The following is a 23,997-nucleotide window of genomic DNA, read 5'->3' as shown; positions in this document are numbered from 1 at the left end:
CTTTTTATTTCCAAAGTATACTTGTGTGCCTTCTGCTGTTCAACTAGTCTATATGCTCTTTGGTCACCTCTTTCCTTAAAAGCTGCATTTGTCTGTTCAGCATATTTCCTGTTTTCTGCAAAGATAAAACATGTGATGCATGAAACAATACTAAATTCTTTCTCATAAAGACACTTTGCTTATGTTGAAGAATTTGTAGTATTTGTCCTTATTTAATGATTTTCTTAAATACCTGGCAGAGAGCCAGGTACCCTGCTACCATGAGCTTTCATGTTCTTTTCACTTATACTCCAGACCTGCACTAAATGGTGTTTAATTATATCTTGTATATCACTGCTAAGTCTAAGAATATTTGTTATTTGCATGCATTATCCGTGCATGCAAACATTTGTATTTTTGATCCTAAAAACTTTCCTGGAATTACACGTTACTTTCATTATTATAACCTCAGTCAGAGCTCGCTGAATTGCTTCCCTTGTCTTATTCTCTTGAGACTATTTAATAAGATTAATTCCGTCAATTTCTATGTGCTTGGAAGATCTAAAAATGTATTTATTGGCTTCCGCCCTGAATCATCCTGGTCAATCTAGAATTACTTTTATTTGGGACCTAAAGAAAATCTTGATCTGGTTTTAAAAATAGTAACTGGAAAGTGTAAAATTATATTTTGTCTTCTGGTGGTTCTGCACAAGAGAGCTTTGTCACATTTTTTCCACATAGTTGAAAAAGCTGAAATCACTACTCTTTTTAAATTTTTTTTCAAGGCTTTTCTTGCCTATTGCCTAAATTTTTTTTGTGATTCCAAGAAGCAGGAGAAAGAATATTTTAAAGCATAAATGTTTAATTCAACATTAAATAATGGAAATGCTGTCACATTTTCAAGCTGACAGTAGATGACTACAGTGGACTTGGGAGACTTCAAGTCGGAAGCCAGAAGGAACTTTGTTATTGATCTCCCAGAGAAGCAGGATCTGATTCCAGTCTCTTTCCATTTAGAGGAATGAGGTTTTGTGTATGGCACTATTCTCTGAATATGAAGAAATGCATTTACTCACTTGGTGATAATGAAACTTTTTTAAAAATGCAGATATTTTTACTTCTTGTCCTAAATGTTTTTGTCATACTGTTTGGCAGAAAGAAACTGTGACATACCAGTGAAAAAGTGCCTGCAGCTCAGTTGTGACTGAAATTATGTCTGCACAAGGTTACAGATTTTTACAGAGAGTATTTGATGTCAATCAGTCTATATTTATCACATGATTAAGGTTGTTTGCATTTAAGAGTTTGAACGGGTTTTGGTTTTGCTGATTTGGTACCAGGGCAAAAAATTAGATATGAATAGGTTTTTTTTTTTCCTGATGATAGTGAGAGTTAATAGGAGAACATGAAATTACTTAACTTCATGTTTACAATTTAATGTAAAAATAAAATAAGCAAGGCCAAAATATTAAAACAAACAGCAAAAACCCACCCTGATTATAAAAGTTTTTTTTCAAATTGATATGTAGCATGAGATCTTCCAGAGAATTTGCAATGCTGAATGATAATTGTTCTGTAGGAAACCACTCCTGGCAAATAAGGTTTATATATATAAAAAAAAAAATCCCACCCAATTGTCTGCATTTGTTTCCGCATAAGTAGCTGCCCCATTGCTGCTGGTGTATCTAGTCTGAGAAATGAGTCTTGAAATGTCAGTTGAGGATAACTGAGAATAAAATGGAATAATATAGAATAAGAAATCTCTCACGCCAGCTATTCATTCAAATATGCTAAAGAAACTGATACAAGAAATTGTTGAACTACTACTCTTGCTCGTTATCTGTTGCTTAAATCTTCTTAGTGAAATGACAGAAATAAGATGCCAGGGTGTGGGGTTTGGGATTTTTTGTTTGGTTTTGTTGCTTGTTTTTTTAAAGTTCTTTTAATCTGATTTTACCAGGTGAATGAGTAGAAACTGTCTGGAGAACAGATTTAGCTGGCCCATGAATTAATATAATAAATGGGGTAGAGCAAACTTGACTTTCTGAGATTTTAATCATACCTCAGAAGTCTGCTGGAAGAGTCGTCAGCTTGTGAATAAAGGTGATCTGTTTTGTGTAGTTAACTCAATTTCCAAAAAGCTTTCAACAAGGCCGTTCATCAAAGGCTTTTAAAATAGGAGGATGAGTGAGGAAGTCTTCGCTTGGATTAATGATAGATTCAGTGTAGAGCACAAAAGATGTGAGTAAGCAGTCATTTATTAAAGGAAGAATTATACCTCCAGAAGGGTCCAGAATAATCAAAATTAAAATGGAGTATGATATGTTGCAGAAAGATCTTATCATACTAAATGATTTAAAGATGAAAGGCAGTTAAGATTCAGTGTTAGCAAACACAAAGGAATAGGCCTGGGGAAGAACAAACCTATTTTTCTAAATGAGGAAGGAGATCGATCTTTCAGGCATTGTAGGTAGTTTCCTGAGAACACCAGCTTAATGCTTCTCAGAATCAAAAAAAGCACACACAGTTGAGTAGTTACTCTTAATAGTTCTTGCAGGGCTCTTCATTAATTAGATACAGGGATATTGTTCCCAAAGTCTGTTTATTCTGAAGTCTGTGACTATGATTTCAGTTTTACAGACATTTCTGACAGAATTCTTTCCCTTCTACAGAAAATGTAAAAGACTTAGGGCTTTTCTGTAAATTTGGGCCCTTAAGGATTATTTTTGAATAAGTACTTAAAAAATGAATGCAAACCAAAATATCATAGCCATCCACTCACACAACTGCACTAAGCCACTGTTTGAGTGCTATGTGGAATCCTGACTCTCTGGTTTGAATGAATGATACAGTGCAACTAGAAAAGGTGGATCATGGGTTTTGTTCAGAGATACAGGGTGGCTTATGTAAGGTAAGATGTTATATAGACTATGATTCACAAGCTTGAAACAGAGATGACAGGAGTTGCGCAGCAAGCATGCAGACATGTAAAACTATGAGAGACATGGGGAAGATGAATACAAAATCATAGAATCATTAAGGTTGGAAAAAACCTATAGGATTATCAAGTCCAACTGTCAACCCAACACTACCACGTCTCCTAAAACATGCCCTGAAATGCCATGTCTACACGTCCTTTAAATACCTCCAGCAATGGAGACTCCACCACCTCTCTGGGCAGACTGTTCCAGTGCTTGACCACTCTTCCAGTAAAAAAATTTTTCCTAATATCCAATCTAAATCTCCCCTGATGCAGCTTGAAGCCATTTCCTCTCATTCTATCACTAGTGACCTGGGAGAAGAGACCAACCCCCGCCTCGCTACAACCTCCTTTCAGGTAGCTGTAGAGAGGCATAAGGTCTCCCCTCAGCCTCCTTGTCTCCAGGCTAAACAACCCCAGTTTTCCCTCAACCTCTCCTCAGAAGACTTGCTCTCTAGACCCTTCACCAACTTTGTTGCCCTTCTTTGGACACGCTCCAGCACCTCAATATCTTTCTTGTAGTGAGGGGCCCGAAACTCAATGCGGTATTCCAGGTGCGGCCTCACCAGTGCCGAGTACAGGGGCTCGATCACTTCTCTACTCCTGCTGGCCACGCTCGTTCTGATACAAGCCAGGGCAATGTTGGCCTTCTTGGCCACCTGGGCACACTGCTGGCTCATGTTCAGCTGTCTGTCAACCAGCACGCCGAGGTCCGTTTCCACTGGGCAGCTCTCCAGCCTGGAGTGTTACATGGGGTTGTTGTGACCCAAGTGCAGGACCCGACACTGAGCCTTGTTGAACCTCATACAGTTGGCCTCAGCCCATCGACCCAGTCTGTGCAGGTCCCTCTGCAGAGCCTTCCTGCCCTCAAGCAGATCAACACTCCCTCCCAACTTGGTGTCACCTGCAAACTTACTGAGAGTGCACTCAATCCCCTCATCCAGATCATTGGTAAAGATTTTAAACAAGACTTGTCCCAAAACTGAGCCCTGGGGAGCCCCGCTCATGACCAGCTGCCAACTAGGTTTAGCTCCATTCACCACAATTCTCTGGGCTCAGCCGTCCAGCCAGTTATTCACCCAGTGAAGTGTGCCTGTCCAAGCCATGAGCTGCCAGCTTTTCTAGGAGGATACTGTGGGAGACAGATTCCAATGCTTTACTGTAGTCCAGGTAGACAATTTCCACAGCCTTTCCCTCATCCACTAGGCAGATCACCCTGTCGTAGGAGATCAGATTGGTCAGGCAGGACCTGCCTTTCATGAAGCCACGCTAGCTGGGCCTGATTCCCTGGTTGTCCTGCACTTGCCTGGTGAGTGCACTTAAGGTGAACTGCTCCATAACCTTCCCTGGCACCGAGGTTGGGCTGACAGGCCTGTAGTTCCCCAGATCCTCCTTCCACCCTTCTTGTAGATGGGTGTCACATTTGCTAACCTCCAGTCAACTGGGAGCTCCCCTGTTAACCAGGACTGCTGGTAAATGATGGAGAGTGGCTTGGCAAGCTCTCCTGCCAGCTGCTTTGGTACTCTTGGGTGGATCCCATCCGGCCTCATAGACTTGTGTCTTTGTCTTGGAATAGGAAGAGTGACATTGTTTGGCAGAGTGTTTGGAACAAAAGGAAGGTTGGGGGGTTGAGCTTTTGTTTTGCTTGGTTGCTTGGCTTTCTTTTCGTGAATGTATAATTTATTTAGAGATATCACCAAAAGAGGTGTGGTAATGTGTATATGAGTTCTGGCTCAGGAAGAGCCATAAGGAGAGTAAATGGACTGGTTACAACAGGAGAAATACACTATATGTTTGTGTTGTAGTTTAACCAGTTGGCATCTATAGTACCGCACAGCTGGTTGCTCATCCTCTCCCACCCTGGTGGGATGGGGGAGAGAATTAGGGGGAAAAAACCCAGTTAATAGGACTGCAAAGGAAGGGCAAATAATAACAATAATGATGATAAAAGAATATATAAAACAAGTGATGCATGATGTAATTGCTTACCACTGCTGACCAATGCGCAGCCTCTCCTCAAGCAGCAATTGCTGCCCCCTGGGCAACACGCCCTGGCTTATATGCTGAGCCCGATGTCATAGAGTATGGAATATCCCTTTGGCCAGTTTGGGTCGGTTGTGCCCCCTCCCAGCTTCTTGTGCTCCTGGAAGAGCATGGGAAACTGCAGTGTCCTTGACTAGTGTAAGCACTATTTAATATGCTGATGTTTTAGTTGTTGCTATCAAAAATATTCTCTTCCTAAATTGAAAACACAGCACTATACCAGCTACTAGGAAGAAAATTAACTCTATCCTAACTGAAACCAGGACAGTTTGCTACATGTTTCCACTCCTGCGTGCTGTTCACGGTTTCTGCAGGTTAGATACATCTTTGGCTTCCCGTGGTATGATCATTCAGTTTTACGTTTAGCAGTTTATTGATCAAGTTGCATTCCTTTGAACTCCATAGTTTTTATTATGTTTGCTGAAGAGAGAAAAATTTGGCTGAAGCAAAACAGAAAGAGAAAGCCATTAATTTGCGCAATCTGTATTTCACTGTTAACTGACAGTTGGATTGCTATGAAGAAAATATTGTTTATTTAGCTGTGTATTCATAAATACCTAAAGTAGCATAGCCTACATAGTCTTTCTGAGTGTTACCTTCATAGTAAAATATCAGTTTAATTCTAGTGTTCAAATAGATACCCTAAACAGTTCCAGTAAAATGTTTATTGACATATTCTATGTAATTGAAATTGGTTAGAACATGGTATAGAATTGCATACAGTTTTATGAAGCTTAATCACCCTTATTTATCATTGTAAGATCAGATCCTGTGCTCCCCAAACTCCATTTGATGTCACGATCAAGAAATATAGAGCTGTTCCTTCAGATATGCCGTTTGAATGCTGTAGTTGCGTTGAAGAAAGGTGTACATAATATTGTCTGTTTCTGATATGACTATAGCTTCTAAAGCTGATTAAGGGTCTAATTGATTTGGTTTGTTTCTATGGGCAAGACACCCTGTAGTGAGACCCTGCCTGTGTTGAGTCAAGGTGGCTGTGGGAGATTTAATGGGTATTTCTGAAGCATGGACATGCCCTCGCCCTTGTGCTGGGCTTGAGCAACAGCAGTGTGACATGAGAAACAGACAAGTTAAGTATGACCATTGCCTGCAGTCAGCGGCCGCTCTTTGGGAGCATTGTCAGGACTCCAGCCAAGAGTAACTGTACTGGCATGGCACCAAAACAACAGATGAGCCAGGGAAGCGAAATCAATGTGCTTTCCTCATGTGAAGAATTGCAGCCAGCCAATTAATTTCTCTTTTGGTGTGATTGACAGGAGTTGGTACGACAGATATAAATTGATACAATACGTATAGCTAGATCAAGCACAGAAAGGGAAAACAAAACATTGGAAAGTCATACTGTGTACATGTGGTATCATGGTGTAAATACATCAGGGGACCATCTCTCAAAGATCATAGGATCATAGAATGCTCTGAGTTGGAAGGGACCTGCAAGGATCATCAAGTCCCAGCTCCTGTCCCTGCATAGAACAACCCCAGAATTCACACCATGTGTCTGAGAGCATCGTCCAGTGACTTCATTTTGACACCTGAAACCAATAATGCAGTCTCAGGTTCTCTGCCTTAAGATCTTAAGACTGTAATTAAAACAATAATAATAATGGTAACGAATAGAACTATTCATGGTCTGACAAAAAACCATTTCTGAAAACAGTCTGTAATACCCAGAGGGCTACTCACAAGAATAATCTCAAATATGTAGAAACTTTTCTGTTCAATGAAAGTGTGTGTGTCAACATGATACATGTTAACACAAGTGGGGTGTCAGTTTGGAGACAGATAATGGTGCTTCTTTACAAATTTCCAGTAAGATGCACAAAATTACTCCATGCTTTTCAGACGCCAGGTGGTACAAAGTGAACCGTAAAAGACATTCATAACCCTGTACGTAGTCTAGACTCCTACACTGCTGGTATAAAAATCCTGTACATGTTAAAAATCCCTGTATTTTCTCTGACAGCTCTAGATAGTTATTAAAAAAATCATTAATTTTGCTGTATGACTCTGCTGTGTAGCTGAAAGGAAACTTCAGTCATTCTGGCATTTATGTAGCTTTCTGTACCTGATAGTCTTAAATTTCTTATTTTGGTTTGTTTCAGGATGATAGTCCTAAAGAAACTGCATCATAAATAATGGCTGATATTTTGCATCACCCTAAGTTGGTAAATAATCTGCTTAACATCGCAAATTCAGCACATTTATCAAATGAGTTTTATAATATTCTAATTTTATGGTACTATTTTGGCAGCAAATTCTGTTTACTATCAAAGTAAACTTATTTTCCACAATACTTGGTTAGTTCTGTTTATAGCGCTTTGATTACAGTAAGCACAGTATGCCTATTTGTTCCAAAGCATGAAGAGGTATAAAGTAACTTTTCCAAATGGAAATGATTATGCTTTTTGGCACTTATGCATAACCTGCTGCAGCTGTCTTCACACACAGAGTACAATTTGTCATCTCGTGATCTGATCTGATGAGAAACAGATTTGCTATTATGTTTAGCATTTTCCCAGATGAACAGAATTAAACTGAAATAGGAAAATACTAGCGTTGAGACGTAACAATCGCTGTCATAGACTGCAATTGAAAATAAGTAAGAGAGTGATAATTTGAAGAAGTGCAAAGATGATAATTTGAAGAACGTTCTGACCATAAACATGTACAATAGCAGATTCATAGTGAATACACAGCTAAATCCTGGACTTTTTTTACAATATCAGAGAATATAAGTGAGGAAAATATGATGGACACTTTACACATAGCTGCTTTTGCATTTTTAAGAAGTATACCTAGAATTACACTACAAACCTTTTTGATTACCTCATTTTAATATGAGAAAGCAGTTTGAAGCATTTTATTTACAGATCATGCTGTGTCTAACAGTTCTCGTTAAGAATAAGCTGTTAATTGACTTCTCTTTCTATCAAGTATTTACAGTGTCTTGGACAAGCCTGTTATCACAATGCTCAATGCAATGGACAGCATAATTTTTTTTTTTTAAAAAATAATGTGATCATGAACAACATTCATAAAAATAAGTATATCATTATAATGTAATAGTGTATGTAATATGTAGTACATATAATTTATTAAACTCAGCAAAATGGCCTGAATGATATAGTGTATACAGGTAGCTTATGAACATGGGCATAGAGAATATGACTCAGTTATTTGGAGTGTTGAACAATATTTTCATAGCATCCATGTTCTTAGTGGACTGATTTTACAGAACGTCGAGGAACCAGAGATCAACCAAAGATGTTGATTTAGTAACTAGAAATGGTAAATGTTACCTAGCAAAATTTGAAATCTATGGTCATTTAATCAATTCTGGTTGGCACCTGAACTCAGCTATACTTATATGCCAATCTATTATTCTCTTACACTCTATAAATATTATAAGGGCTGCAAAACCATGAGAAATACTTTGCATACATGATCATAACCAGCATTATAAATAAGCTTATTTTTCTAAACATATTAATACATGGATCAAGGAGCTATTGTAATGTGGGGATAGTGAAGAGCCTGAATCGTGCAGCCCCAACATTTTCAAAGTTATAATAAAAAGCCCTACTTTATTTTGGGAAAAGTTCCTTCCAGCTTTGTAATTGCAATGTAGACTCACAATACCCTGATTGCATGCTCTGCTGAAGGCAGGCCATCCTTTTCAAGGCCCTTCCTTTTTGATGTCTGTTATTGTGACAATTCCTTAGAAGAGAATTCTGGTTTTCAGGTAGTTTATATTTTAATATAAATCCCTGTTGGACTGTGTCTCCTCTTCCTCATTCATCTTAAGAAGCTTTTCTGAACAAACTTCCTGGTCGTTCCATAGCATCCTTGCACTGTACAACGGTCTCACAGTAAATAATGAAATATTTCAGGCCTTCTAAGGAGTAAAAGTGTTCTGTTTCTGAACTCACACTATCTGATATACATCGCTGTTTACCCCAGACTAATAAATAACCCAGCATTCCACCAGCTTTTCCTGCCCCTGTACCTTTCAATGGCATGCTACTTCTTTGGTATCCTCCACACAAGCCTTCACTGAAATATTTTGGCTGTTGCGCAAGAATGTGGGTTTTTTGCTTGTTTGTTTGCCTTTTTTTTTTTGGAGGGTGTGGGTTTGGGGTATTGTTTGTTTTCTGAGCATCCTCTCCTTCCTTCCTTCACTGTTTAGGCAACAGGTAATCAGTTCTATAATATTTTTTTATTCTGTTAGTACTACATTCAGACAAATGTATGGGATATTGAAATTAACCAAGCCTTTCTGCGGTCGACTTCTTTTTTTTTTTATTCCTGTGCGGTATTTTCTTTCTTCTATTCATGTTTTCAGTTGGTATTATAGCAGAAATTTCCTCAAAATATAATAGAAACAGAAGAAACACCAAGCACCATTTGTCTTTTCCCTTTTGTTTTACATTTGCAGAACAAACGATGCCTGCACAGATACCATGCAGCAAAATGGGATTATAAAATCATAATTCTAGAATGTGTTCAATAAGAAAAAGAGCTCTCTGCTGCTTGCAAACCCAGTGTGATGTAGAGTGGGTGGAATATAGCCTATGTTTATTATGACTTCTTTTACTAAACAGTAACATAAAAACGTGGAAATTGCTAGCATTTCTCTTTTACTAGGTGTTTCTGGGTACCTCCTGCATACATGTTGATGTGCCTGCACAGCAATTTGCAGGGAAATCCTAAGGACAGTCCTTGCTGAGGTGCTTGGGTGCAGATGAAGTCTTCTGTTTGGTGGCAATGATTGTATCACTTGCATTCTGCAGTTATGTTTACCTAACTGCTGCTAGCTTAGCCTAATACCAAAAGTTGTTTAAGCAAGGGATGGAAACAATAGTTATTCTTTTCTCTAGAGCTGGCAAATGTACGAAGGGCATGGGTCCAACCCTCACATCATAGTCTCAAGGATCCCAGCACCCTGGGTCTTCCCGAAATTGCAGGATGCGTTTTTACTAAGCTGCAATGGTCTGCATAGGAGCTGATCGTGTGGAGTATCAATTTACGAGAATCATGTCCCACTGGCATGTTAATCAGAGTTTCACTGATATGTGGCAAGACAAGTGAAAAATTGTCTTAGCCATAGATGTTTTTCTTCAAACTGTAATGACGTTTATGGTCTATATTCTGTGAGAAAATTGTTGCATGGAATATAGAAGTTAAGTGCCTGAAGAACTATGCTGCACGACAGAGGTCTGTGCCTTGTGTAGATGAGGAAGATCCAGCTGGGTGCATGATGGCTTTTTGCCAGGAGAGATGCACTGTGATTATTTTTTTTTTAAGTTTTTGGAAGCTTTGGGAGGCAAAACCTTTCTTCAAGCTCACACTTGTCCAAGGGAGGCCTGCATTGGCTCTTAGATGATACCTACTGCCAAAGATAATTTCAAAAATCTTTCCTGCTCTAGTTGCTATACACTATTACAGGCTTGATTACTGTGTTTCCTTTGCATGCTTTTAAAAAGTTGTATTTGTAATAGTCGTGGTTACGGGACCTTGTCATTTCCCTTCTTCCAGTGTGTATTCAGCTAACCTTTTTTTTTTTTTTAAATCAGTTACAAAGGGGGAAAATGAGCAGATAGCAACAATGTGAATCCATGCTGACAAAAAGAAATCAGAATAATGTAACTAGAAATTGAGGTATAATAGCTAATGCCACATTGGCTTTAAAACCATTCTCGTTTAAATAAAGAACTTGCTTTGATAAAATAATAGTGAAGTTCATGATACTTTAAAATGTATTTTTATAAGCAGGTATTTTTCCCAACCAAAAACTTTAAATAGGTACTAATAACATACTCTGTGTGCTGAGGGCTGTATTCTGCAATGTATTAGTATTTTATTTTCAGCTAGCATTCCTAAACAGTGATCTATTAGTAGATAGTAGGAGTGAAATGCTTCTATATCATATAGGAAAGAAAAACTCCTGTGAGTTTTTCCCTAAAGGAGATGGTACGAGTCCTGGTTTTTTTTCTAAATTTGAATCTTTCATGAGATCTGTACAGAGCACTGAAGTATTGTGTAAGCAGGTTTATTGTCTGTCTGCCAGAAATGGGATATCTCTTTTTATTGTAGTTGTAAATATTTGTGGTTTTATATGTGTAGAATGTCTTGTTTCTTTTTCACGTTCTGTTAGAGCAAATGATGAGCAATATAATTACTTTGAAAGGTAATTATTATAACTGCAGATTTAACTGAGAAAAAGGGACTTCACACTACTTTTTTTCTGTCTCATATTTGTATGTTCTTTTGGAGTTGCAAACACATTAGTCCTGACTGCGTTCAAGTTTATTACCCTGGTTATGCCCTTTTGAACTCCTGAGCTCTTCATGGTCTAAATAAATTCTGCACTTCTATCACTTGTTAGCTACAGGCCCAACTTTCTTATTTTTAAACTAAGTACAAAAGTATTATGCAAATATCACTATATTCCCAAAAGTTTTCTTGTTGTATGGCTTGGGTTTATTTGGGGAAAATATGATACTCCAAACCAGAAAATTTCCCAAACTTTGCAAATATGCCTCTGTACTAGAAGGATGTGAGGATACAACACTTCATTTATAGGTGTATGACCAGCCAGCCAGCTGGAGGGTTAGTTGGTTGTGTGTGGTGAGTTTTATTTTTGGTGTTTTTTTTTTTCCCTTCAATGGTTCAGTCATTTCATTTGAGTTTCTCCTTTCAGATGTTTATCACAATAACACAAAAATATATGATTGACGTTTTATCTCTAAATAAGGTATTTAGGCTTATATGAACTCACAAAATTGCCTGGGGACAGCTTGCAGACTGCCTCATGGACCTGGGTTTGGCTACAGTTTTAGCTACTAGGTTCATTATCATGCAAGTCAAATTGAGTTGTAGTCAATGATTATATCGCTAAGTGGTAACTATTTTCTTTCTTCCCCGCTGTTAATACCAGAACTGCTGCTGTTTTGGCTGATGTGGGACAAAAGATATATGCATGGGAAAGGTGTTTTACTTTTCCTGTGAATGTTGTGCTTACTTCTTCATCCTCTCCAAGATCAAGAGATCCACAACAATGCTTCTAAATTGATATTTCTCTAATGTTGTTTTGTATGAGTAAAATTACATTTCATAGCTGTTCCTTAACTGAAAAGGAAAGACCTGATAGGATCTTCAGGAAAAAGGCTTAAAAGATTCAGAAAACAATGAAATGGACTTCTGTGCAGGGAGCTATTCACATTTCTATGTAATATCTTTGAATGCATTAATTTGTTTATGCAGCAACTTAGAATATGTTATTGAAAATACCACACGACAAAGGAGAATTGAGTTTCATTACTTGAATGTAATTATCTCACACTATATGAATCAGCCTTTTCTTGTCAAGAGCAAAGTAAAAGCGTTAAGCCTATCGTAACATCTCTTTTGATGTTTTGTAGGATGGAATAAAAGATGAATGCTCAGTGCTGAAGCTCCAGCTGAAGGAGAGGGATGAACTCATAGCCCAGCTTCGTGAGGACCTGGTAAGTAGGAGAAGCAATTGCTTTTTTTAAGTTCATTTACCTGATAATGTCACTCATCAGACCAGAAACTAAAGAAATACAATTTCACACCCTCTACAGCACAGCTAGCCTAAGGCTATGTTAATCATTCAGACAAACACTGATAACACTGACTTTGTATTTCTAGTGACTTGTCAGCCTCTGAAGTGGCTACTGTCTAGATGCACTGCTGGTAGAAGTTTCCCTTAAAAGATTGTGTTGACAGTTGTCTTGCAGTATCAAAGAGGCAGAGAAGTAGCCCAGCACTGTATGCATTTGCCAGAAAACTTGAAGGGCCATGCATGTGTCCTGATGAATTGTGACCACTTTTCCCATGAGGTGCTTTTCACATCTACAAGATTGTTCAGTAGAAAATGAAATACTTTTTTCTTCATAATAGATGCCATTAAATAAAATAACAAATGTTCTTATGCTTGCTGAACCTTTCCTTCTATTTTTTCCCTGAGGTAAAATATGTGATATAGCAATTAAAAAACCTAAAAACGTGAACTTTTACTGTCCTATTAAGACTGTACTAGCATAAATTTAAAATTCCATTTTTGATGGAGCATGATTAAGACACATGCATTCAATTTTCTTAATTAAAAGAGAGGGTTGTCTCCATCTCCTCTCTCACAGAGAACTCAAAGACTCTGCAGAGAAAGCATATAGTGTTGCCATATTCAGAAAGACTTTCATCACATACATTGCTTCCGTGGAAGCTGCAGATGTGCAGGTGTCGTGTCCCAACCTGAGAGGAGGAGGGAGAGTGACCAAGATCCTCTCAGACTAAATTAACTCTCTAAACTAAACTAATTTAATTAAACTAAATTAAATTAAGAAGAGGAAAAGAAAGGAGAGGGGGGAGAGAGAGAGAAAAGGGAGATATCACCATGCTTGGATCCAGCGCTGATGCAGACAGACATGATGATCCTCCAGTGGTGGGTACACACCAGTCTCTTTGTTGTAGTGTCTTTTGTAATCTAAGCCCCGCCTTCAGTTATGCCTCCTGTGGGCCTATATGGTCCTTGTTCCAAAAGTTCTGTGATCTGCGCAGGCACCATTGCGAGGCGTGGTTGCGACAGGTCTTTCAGGCAGTCATAAGCCCCTTCCTCCAACAGACTTAGTATGACCTCTGCAAGTTGCTATGCGAGGCACAGCAGAACCTGGGACTGCGCATCCCCCCACACCCTGTGTCCATCATTTTCCCCCCTGCAGTTCACTACATCCCACTTTACAACAATGTTTGAGACATCAACTCTTTCAGTCCCTCGCACCACCCAGTGGCTCAAACATCATCTATATAATCTTCCTGAGTGGTGATACTGACATAGAGGACAGAGGATAGAGAAGATAGAGAAAGTAGTGTTCATGAAATCATATGTTTTGCAACGTGTGTCATGCTTTTAGCTGGAATAGGGTTAATTTGCTTCACCGTAGCTGGTATAGTGCTGTGTTTTGGACTTAGTATGAGAATAATATTGATAACACACTGAGGTGTAGTTGTCGCTAAGTAGTGCTTGTACTAGTCAAGAACTTTTCCTGCCTCTCATGCTCTGCCGAGTGCACAAGAAGCTGGGAGGGCACACACCAGGACAGCTGATCCAAAGTGACCAAAGGGATATTCCATATCATATGATGTCATGCCCAGTATATTAACTGGGGGGAATTGGCTCGGGGACCAGTGGTCTCGTTTGGTGGGTGGTGAGCAGTTGCATTGCTTGTTGTTTGGGGTTTTTTCCCCTCCTCCTGAGGTTTCACCCCCCCACTACCCCACTTTATTTTCTTTTTCATTATATTATTATTACTACTACTGTTTTATTTTAGTTATTAAACTGTTCTTATCTCAACCCACGAGTTTTCTTACTTTGGCCCTTCCGATTCTCTCCCCAGTCCCACAGGGGTGGGGGGAGTGAGCGAGCGGCTGTGTGGTGCTTAGCTGCTGACTAGGGCTAAACCATGACACTATGCCGATTGTTAAAACCAAGAGCCCGCAGCCTATCGTTACAATAATATTCAAAAACCATTTTCCCCAACCAGTAAGTCCTAGTGTGTTGAGGAGGGAGCTAAGCCAGTATTTAGGGTCCCAACTGTCGAACCGGTCCGTCAGCTGCATGGATTGGAAAGGTTGTCTGTTTTTTTTTCTGATGCTTCTTTCATTTTCTTCCATGCTTCTTCTAGAGTACTGGTAGCATTGTGTATGGTGAGGCAGCATCCTCCATCAGTAAGATTCAACATTCCACATACACCTTGCTCTTTTCATAATAACATATCTAAAGCTAGTCTGTTTTGCAAAGTCACTTTAGAGACCTGCTAAATCTGTACATCTATTTCCCCAAAGGCATGCTCGATCTAGTTGCTCAGGATGTGTACTTGCCAGGTTAAATTTTCTAAGACAAATTGATGTCTTTTAAGGGTTACAAATGGGGTGAATATATTTTCTAACATTAGAGACGTGGTCATGCCTCAGGTATAATAACCAGGTATCCAGACTCCATGCATCGCTCACTTGGGTCACACCTTGGGCTCACTACTTTCTCGGTGCCTTCTGTTTTGATGAGTCCTTGAGAAGTGAAACACTCTGGAAGGACACGTTGTAGGGACTCCTATTCCACATCACAATCTGGCATGTCTTCTTACATTAAGATGAGAATATATTTTTCTCTTTGAATGCTCCCATAAAGTTCCAAGTGGGGCTGGGTCTAATGCTGTATTGCATTGATTATAGTAATCTCTGGGTACCCAAATACCCTGTAGGTCTCTATCCCATACTGTACGGTGTCCCAGGCCATGGGAGGTGGGAATACTGCACCTAATGGCAGTTCTCCCCATGTTCCACATTCCATTGTATCTATTGTCTGAATTTTGAAAATCTCTGGAAGGCTGTCCCCAGTAAGCACACATATACTCTATATAGGTTTGAAGTTCAGGGAAGTACCCTGTCTCAGCAGGGTCTCCTGCACCTGTGATACAATTTAAGATTAATTCAGAGTATTCTGGGGAGGGAATTTCAACATTCTCCTCATCAACAGGATGATCAGGATCAGTATCTCCATACAACATATGATCGATAGACCAAGTCCACTCATATCTAGTTCTATTAATTTTACCATATTCTTGTCCTGGGTGGTCAGGGATTTGTATGCACCACGTAGGAGACGATCTAACTGTATAGGGATGATCAAAAGGTTCTGTCTCGGGGGTTGGGGGCCAAAAGGGGACTTGGATGCACGATATCCTATGGGGATTCTTACAGTGAGCTGAATGCAGTTAAACTAATGTGTAAGTATCCAGAAACAGAGCACAGGGTTGTTTGTGCTTCGTAGATTTAATTTCTAGGCTAGAGAAGTATCTGATCCAGTGGGTGTTGGTTGACAGCTGGCTGAACATGAGCCAGCAGTGTGCCCAGGCGGCCAAGAAGGCCAACAGCATCCTGGCTTGTATCAGGAATAGTGTGGCCAGCAGGAGCAGGGAGGTGATCGTGCCCCTGTACTCGGCACTGGTGAGGCCACACCTTGAATACTGTGTTCAATTTTGGTCCCGTCACTACAAGAAGGTCATTGAGGTGCTGGAGCATGTCCAAAGAAGGGCAACAAAGTTGGTGAAGGGTCTAGAGAGCAAGTCTTCTGAGGAGAGGTTGAGGGAAAACTGGGGTTGTTTAGCCTGGAGACAAGGAGGCTGAGGGGAGACCTTATGCCTCTCTACAGCTACCTGAAAGGAGGTTGTAGCGAGGCGGGGGTTGGTCTCTTCTTCCTAGTAACAAACGATAGGACAAGAGGAAATGACCTCAAGCTGTGCCAAGGGAAGTTTAGGTTGGATATTAGGAAAAAATTCTTCCCTGAAAGGGTTGTCAGGCATTGGAACAGGCTGCCCAGGGAGGTGGTGGAGCCTCCATCCCTGGAGGCATTTAAAAGAAGGGTAGATGTGGTGCTTTGGGATATGGTTTAGTGGTGGACTTGGCAGTGATAGGTTAGCGGTTGGACTCGATGATCTTTAGGGTCTTTTCCAACCTTAACGATTCTATGATTCTATGATTTACCTGACACATTATGTACGTTCAAATCTTCAAGACAAGGAGATACTGGTAATAGGAATGGGGCCTCCAGTTCGGGAGTTACTGGCTCACTCGTTTTCCATCTATTACATGTCTTGTTCCAAAGGTCAGTCCAATTTGCTGGGGAAATTTGATCAAATGCATCCTGATTAATTCTCCAGCCCCCGTTAAAATAAAGAATGTTATTATATTGACTCTCAGATGGAGCTCTCACTCTGCCCCAGGTGCAATTGGCAGTACAAATCTTAACAATTGTGTTTAACTTACTTTCCAATAGCTGGGAAAAAATAAGATTAATAATAGCAAAGCCGATACCTTTTCCTGCAGATTTAGGAATTTGAACGCAAACTCCTTGGTCAGTATGATTCCAGATGTGTACGAACCCTTGAATCAGTTCCCAAGCTAAACTGGGGGATTAACTTCCTCTTCCCTCCCCAAGGAAGAGCGAAGGTGAAAAGGAGGACTCCCCGAAGCATCGTGCTCTGTTATAGCATACAAAAAACAATGCAGAGAATCAAACCAATGGTGCAAACAACCACCAAGGGCAGCAACATAAACATAGGGTTCATGAAAGGGTCTCCACAACGATCATTAAATATGTCAAAATATGTCATTCACTGAGGCCAACGCACAATTTGTAGAGTAAACATTGCTATAATGAAGAATTTGTTTGACAATCATACAGAAGGGAGCTCAGAAGATCTTGGAGAAGCTAATATTGAACAAAAGTGAGTTCAACACGATGGCACAATTTATCTAGTGTTGATTGAGTGATCCCTTCCGTGAGTATCAGTGGCTACCCAGGAATAGAGATTAAGTGGGATTTTTAGAGTTAAGGATATTTGTCCTACTGTTGGTATATCTACCAGAACATGTTGTCCTAGGTTGTGAAGTGGTTTTACTGGATCTTTTGGTTCCCTTTTCTCTGAGAGGTGGGAGGGGGATCTGGGATAAATCGTGGTGAGCCTGGGACATCTGTTTGCCCACCAGTGACTATTCACTTTTGTTACAGCACTGGGTAGTTGCGCAGGCCATCTGGAATTGTGGGGTTTGAGGACATGTTTCAGCAACCCATTTCTTCTTTCCACTATCCCATTCACTTGTGGGTAATAGGGGAAGTGAAATGCCCACTGTATTCCCTTTCCTTTTGCTCATACCTGAACCACCCCAGCAGTAAAGTGGCTGCCATTATCTGATTGGATCGATTGGGGTTTTGGTAGGTAACTAAACCATATGTTCAACCCTTTTACGGTTTTGTCTCTAGTTGCTCTTGCAAAGGCCTTAGCCTGCGTAAGCCCCGATATCACCTCTACCCCAACAAGGATATATCGCTTCCTGTCTGACTTCCTAAAGGGTCCTTTATAATCAACCTGCTAAGTCTCCTGGAGCCTATTCCTGCTCCACAAGTGGAGGGGGCTCTCAGGTGCGGCACTGACCACAACTAGAGATGACTCTTACACTAGTCTCAAGTGACAGGCTACCCCCTACTGCTGGCCTCTTTGTAAAGGTCTTTAAATCCTGAATGACCATGTTTCATGTGTAACCATTCTAACGAATGTTTCTACTTTCCTCCTTCAGTTTCTACTGTCACTGTGGCTAAACAGGTTAGTGAGTCTACTTGGTTATTCCAAATGTGGGCTGGGTGATCTCCCTGTTGATGCACAGCAACCCGTCCCACTAAGAATGTCCCGTTTAGAAACGTTCAAAATTTCCTTCAATTTTTCTCTTTACCACACAGGTACTTGATTAACTTCCCATTGATTTTGTTCCCAGAAAGGGAGCCATTCAGTATATCCTTTAAATACAACATATGAGCCTGTATAGATGAACACTGGGTTTTTGTTCTCAGCCTCTTTCTTTATCACACTCCAGACTGCTATCAGTTCCCCTACTTGAGCACTTCCCTCTCCTTCTGTTACAATTCGTTCCCCCGAATCAAGTTGTAAGGCTCCTGCCCAGCATTTCCGTATCTTCCTCTCTCTTTTGGAGGATGCATCAGTAAAACATACATTATTTTTAAGGGGGGTTCAAATGGAGGAACAAGTTTTAGGTAAGAAGGAAGTTCCGGTTGATTTCTGGATGGCTTTTGTATCTGCATTGTTTTAGGTTCTCTGTCTTTTGTTTTATGCGTGTGACAGTGGTGGTCTAGGTGTGCATACCACTTTCTCACAGTTTCCCAGTGTGTAACCCCTGAAGGAGGTGGAGTTCCAGTCAATATCGGTTTCAGAACTTTAAAAGGCCCTTTTCTAAATAATTAGTAAATCAGCTTCTTGTAAGGCTAGATTTACTACAAAAGGGTTGTTTTCCCAAGCCAAATATCTTTTTTCTGCATCCTTCAAACTTTGTGAATGGAACAGGATAGGGCAAGTTGGGCCGTCAGGTCTGCGTTGCCACATGTGTATTGATAGCCCATGAATTGCAAAACCCCATTCGGTATAGAGCAAATTGGTCAGGTTTATTGGCCCTAGGGCCAGATATACTCCAGTCTCAAAGATCAGTAATTTTAGAGCTTCCTCGTGGACAGTGGTCCGCTCCCAAGAGGCCCTTTTACAAGTCATATCATACAAGGGTCAGGCTATGATGGAAATATCTGGGTTGTGTTTTCTCTGACTAAGTCCATCCTCTGAATATTCACTGGGAAAGCACCTGGGATCATAGTAACTTCAGCTGCAGTTCCCTCTCCAGGCATCCAGCACTTAACTGGAGCTGTTAGCTGTGATTTAAAGTTTCCAAAAACATCTATAACCTAAATCTGTTTTCTGTCAGCAACTGTGCCATTGTGGTCAGTGACATCTGTCTGGAGAGCTGACATCTGAGCTCCTGTGTCTACTAGAAAGGTAACAGGAGTCTGAAAGGGGCCCAGAGGAAAAGTGATCAATAAATCTCCCTTTGCAGTTTCTGTGAGCCTTGTCAAGTAAACCTACCCGCCATCCCCCTGCTCACTTATTGGGAATGGCAGAGGGAGTTTCCAGACTCGAGTCTATCTAAAGTAATCAACTCAGTGGTCAGGGGAGTGGATGGGGTCACCTTCCTGTGTTCTTGGGGTCGGGCAAAGAGACCTTCAGGTTTTTTGAGGGGCAGGGTTTCTTTTATCTTGTCCCAACTTTTCACCAAACTTTCCAAATTAGGAGTGGGCAACCCATCTATCATCTCCTGGGGAACCCCTTTTCAAATGCCTTCTGTCCACAAAGCGTATCTTTTATTATCGGGGGTCATGTCGGTCTCGCCAGGGAGAGTTGGGGATTGTGCATAGGCATAGGTTGTTCCCCCCCACCCCCGTTCTCTTCCATCCTTATGAGATCCACTTTGGATTTGGTCTCTCCCTAGCTGTTAAAACCAATTCACCTCCCATAATTAATTAGCTCCTGTGTTACCTCCCCCCATGTTACCTCTGAGGGCCACCCCCCGTGTCTGGGGCTAGGGTGTTCTCAACCGATCTTGTAGTTGTACTGCATATAATTTTAAAGCATCAGGTACTTCTCTTACAAAAGACTGAAATCTTTTGGGGTCAGCCACATATTGCGGGTGGGACGGTTGTTGTGGAGCAAGTATTTAGTCATGCATTGACTAGGGGCATGTGGTTCTGTACACTCTCTAGGACATACCTTGCTGTAGGCATTTTAATCAACAAAGGGGTCCCCCTTCTCCATTGGATCTAATCCACCTGCCCAATACACAACTCTTTAGGTCTGGGATCAAGACTCTCGATTGTCTCTTAAGGTTATAAAACCTCCCAGTCCTCAGTATCCTCTTGCTTCATCCTCATTCAGCAAGATACAGTCATCCCTGGTAAGGGACACCCTCCATACGTATTCAGTTTCCGTCTCTCAGGGTTCCCCAGGAATATTTTTCTTGATTTTTAGCCAAATCGGTAGGGGAATAGGAACAATATGGGTGTTAATGTGCTGAGCTCCTCCTGGTCCGACAACTATAGTTTAGGTCTTAAATAGGGGTTGCGCTCTGGCTTCTCCCTTTCCAGGAAAATACATTTCTTATACATGCTCTAAGTCTGTAAGAGGGTATAACAATTCCAGCTCTCTTCCTGCATCAAAGTTTACATCCATATTTTCTACACCAATTTGGGAATGGGTTTTCTCTAATTGCTCCCTTAATATTGTTTCCTGCTCTAATCCTCCTGTTAGAGCGGTATGTAGTCTCTGGTTAGTCGCTTGCTCAGCAGCAAGCTGATGAGAGAGACTGCGTGTCTCATTTTCTAGCTGTTCCTGTAAAGTCTTCACTAAATCCCAAAGGGATTTATTGCCTCCTTTTCTGCTTGTTGGGTGTCATGTTTATCCTGTTGTGCTGCCACCAAGGTGGCTCCTAAAACCCCACAGACCAAAACTTTTTTTTTCCACGCACCAACATTTGTTCTTTAGCTAAGGTAGAAATTCTGTCTGTTACAGCTTATGGATTGTACCAGTTATTATGGGCCCAGGTCATACAAGGGGGTGAAGTTTGTGCCTTATAGACCTCTAATTTATCCAGGAGAGGGGTAGGATCTACAATCAGACCTCCCAGGAAGGCTGTAATGGACACACAATGATAGGGACCAGATCCCTTGTTAGTCCTCTGAGGACTGTCTCCCCTTATTCCTCTCAGAGAGGGGGCCACAGTAAAGGCTTAATTTTAATGATCACTTTAGTACCAACAAGGGGATCCTGCCCGTGACACCAATAAAATATGTCGTGTCCCAACCTGAGAAGAGGAGAGTGACCAAGGTTCTAATGATCCTCTCAGACTAAATTAAGGGGATAAGACATCAATCAATCAATTAAACATCTTATTTCAACGCAGAAGTAACTTGTACTTAAAAAGGCAACTCAAACCTGAAAACATGGAAAAGCGTTGACGGTGGGGGTTCTTACTGAGAATATTTGTAAAAGGAAAAGAAGAGGAAAAGAAAGGAGAGGGGGGAGAGAGAGAGAAAAGGGAGATATCGCCATGCTTGGATCCAGCGCTGATGCAGACAGACATGATGATCCTCCAGTGGTGGGTGCACACCAGTCTCTTTGTTGTAGTGTCTTTTGTAATCTAAGCCCCGCCTTCAGTTATGCCTCCTGTGGGCCTATATGGTCCTTGTTCCAAAAGTTCTGTGATCTGCGCAGGCACCATTGCGAGGCGTGGTTGCGACAGGTCTTTCAGGCAGTCATAAGCCCCTTCCTCCAACAGACTTAGTATGACCTCTGCAAGTTGCTATGCGAGGCACAGCAGAACCTGGGACTGCGCATCCCCCCACACCCTGTGTCCATCATTTTCCCCCCTGCAGTTCACTACATCCCGCTTTACAACAATGTTTGAGACATCAACTCTTTCAGTCCCTTTCAGCAGGCACCTTAGATTTTGTGTAGGCACACTTTTAGAGGTGAGTTTGTTTCCTTGATTAGACCTTAATTAGCTGATCTAGCTCAGGGGCTTTTTGTGCCTTTCTGTCTGATGCCTGGCAGCTAACTTAGAACTTGGACAGAAAGAATTCAAGTCCATCTGTTACTGCATCTTTTATATACTAACCAAAACCACCAGTATATACCAGTATATTTTTACACCAGCATAAATAGCTAAGTGTCAGGTTGCATGGGGAAAATGTAATGCTGCTCAAGGTTGAAAGAGTTCTTTGCTATATTAGCGTCTGCAAAATAAATACAAGTCATCAATATACTTTGTTTCATATTTGGCTATTTTAGGAAATGATATATTATGTAATTATTATCTAAAATTAAATGACAAAATGGGACACAGGGAACATCAAGCTTCTGCACGGTCCTGGAGCATTAATTTTATCAGTCTAGTTCAGAACATATGCTATTTAACTGGTCGACAATTTCGTCAGTGTAAAATTATCCTGTGTTGATACAGTGAGTTGTAGCTCATTTGCTGTTACCTGTTGTCAAAGTTCATCTGTATATATGTCAATTGCAGAAAAATATCCCATAGGGAATTTAATTCTTGTACCTCATAACTGACAGAAAAGTACATCTTTCTAGGATCATGAAATAAGGATTTCCATATGAGTGGTAGTGTAAGTATCATGCATTTAATCCATGACTAACTGACTTCAGTTTTGATACTGTAGGATTTGTAAAAGAGAGTATGGGTAAGAGTCTTGAGACCACATTTAGTAATTTGAAATTAAGTTTTAAAGGACTCAGTGTATCCCATTTACTTCTATTGAACTAAATAAAGCTGTATTGAGAGATGGATATCACAGAAAATGGACTTAAGGTTATGAACCCTACTAAAACAAAAGTAGTAGTGGGTGCCTACAGAATTGGAAGAAAGGATTGATGTGCATGAGGTGCGTAATGATGATCAGTGTATTTGTTAATGTCTACTGTATATTGTCCTGCAGTACTATTTATCTTTAAACAGTTGGGGGCTTTGTTTGTTTAAGGGTGTGGTGTTGCAAGAGCTGCCAGGATTTCTAGAGCAGCTGGAATTAAAGTGACAGACTAGTAAAAGACCTCAGTAAAAAACACTTGGAACTTGTGCCAAACTGAACATTTTGATGACCTTCTGGAAACAAAGTGACCATATTGCTTTTCCAGCATCCATGGGATCACTAAAGTCTGCTTACCAAAGGACCGCAGCAATCGAACAGGGACGCATGTATCCACTCAGCTTAGGCTTCTTTGAAGTTAGGTAGCTATGGAGCAGTTCTTTTCAACCACAGTTTTGACCTTAAGCATCTAAAAAGCCCCTGTTATATATACTTGTAGTGAGCCCCTGTTGTTTCCCTCATGCCTATAATGAGCCTGTATGAGGTTGAGGATGCAACTTGAAGTACTCTGAAGAGCAGCAGGGCTCTGTCTGGTCTGTCTGGGCCCAACCTCTTGCACTGCACATCAGTGTCCTCTTCAAGGAGGTGCCCTGGGCCCTGCCACACCAGCACTGCTAAATACTGCATACCAAAATATACATCTGGGTTTCCACTCCCTGGTTTCCTCTGGGGCTTTTTGCAGGGCTCCAGGCCCTCAGGGGAAGGCCCTGCTGCTGCAGCTTTGCTTGCCATCCTGCTGGCTAAGGAAGCCACTCCAGGTGCTGGGTGGTTGTTGCAATACCCTTTTTGGCGTTTCTCTGCCTTCCCAATGGAAGCTTCATGCAGTTTGCTCCTCATTGCTAAGGTGCTTTAAGGAACCGCATGCAGCAGTGGACTGTTCAGGGAAAGCAAGGTCTCTTTTTAGAGCTGTTAAAAATGAAGGAAATTTGAAGTGATTGCTAGAAAATGCTGATAAAAATGTTTTCTTCACTTACATAAAATCAAGCAAAAATTGATGCGAAACGTGCTTTAATATTCTGCAAATCCTACGGTTATTTATGTGTTTGTAAGACTAAATATTAGGAAAGTGAATGTTTACAAAAGATAAGTAGAACAGTAATATTTGGTTAATGAAAGTGTACAC

The 23,997-nt window shown here is 40.7% G+C and overlaps 1 protein-coding gene across 6 annotated transcripts in view; it reads left to right on the top strand.

Annotated features, from left to right (window-relative positions):
- CCSER1 (coiled-coil serine rich protein 1) overlaps positions 1 to 23,997 on the top strand; it is a 735,398-nt gene that overhangs the window by 383,048 nt on the left and 328,353 nt on the right. For all 6 annotated transcript variants that reach the window (XM_075090839.1, XM_075090838.1, XM_075090840.1 and 3 more), the window contains exon 8: positions 12,445 to 12,528. In XM_075090839.1, coding sequence (XP_074946940.1) covers positions 12,445 to 12,528 — 84 coding nt within the window. The remainder of the gene's footprint in view (positions 1 to 12,444; positions 12,529 to 23,997) is intronic.

Source organism: Phalacrocorax aristotelis, chromosome 4, assembly GCF_949628215.1.
Source record: "Phalacrocorax aristotelis chromosome 4, bGulAri2.1, whole genome shotgun sequence".
Classification (NCBI taxonomy): Eukaryota; Metazoa; Chordata; class Aves; order Suliformes; family Phalacrocoracidae; genus Phalacrocorax; species Phalacrocorax aristotelis.
The sequence above is the reverse complement of the archived record's forward strand: the minus strand, read 5'-3'. Positions and strand labels throughout refer to the sequence as shown.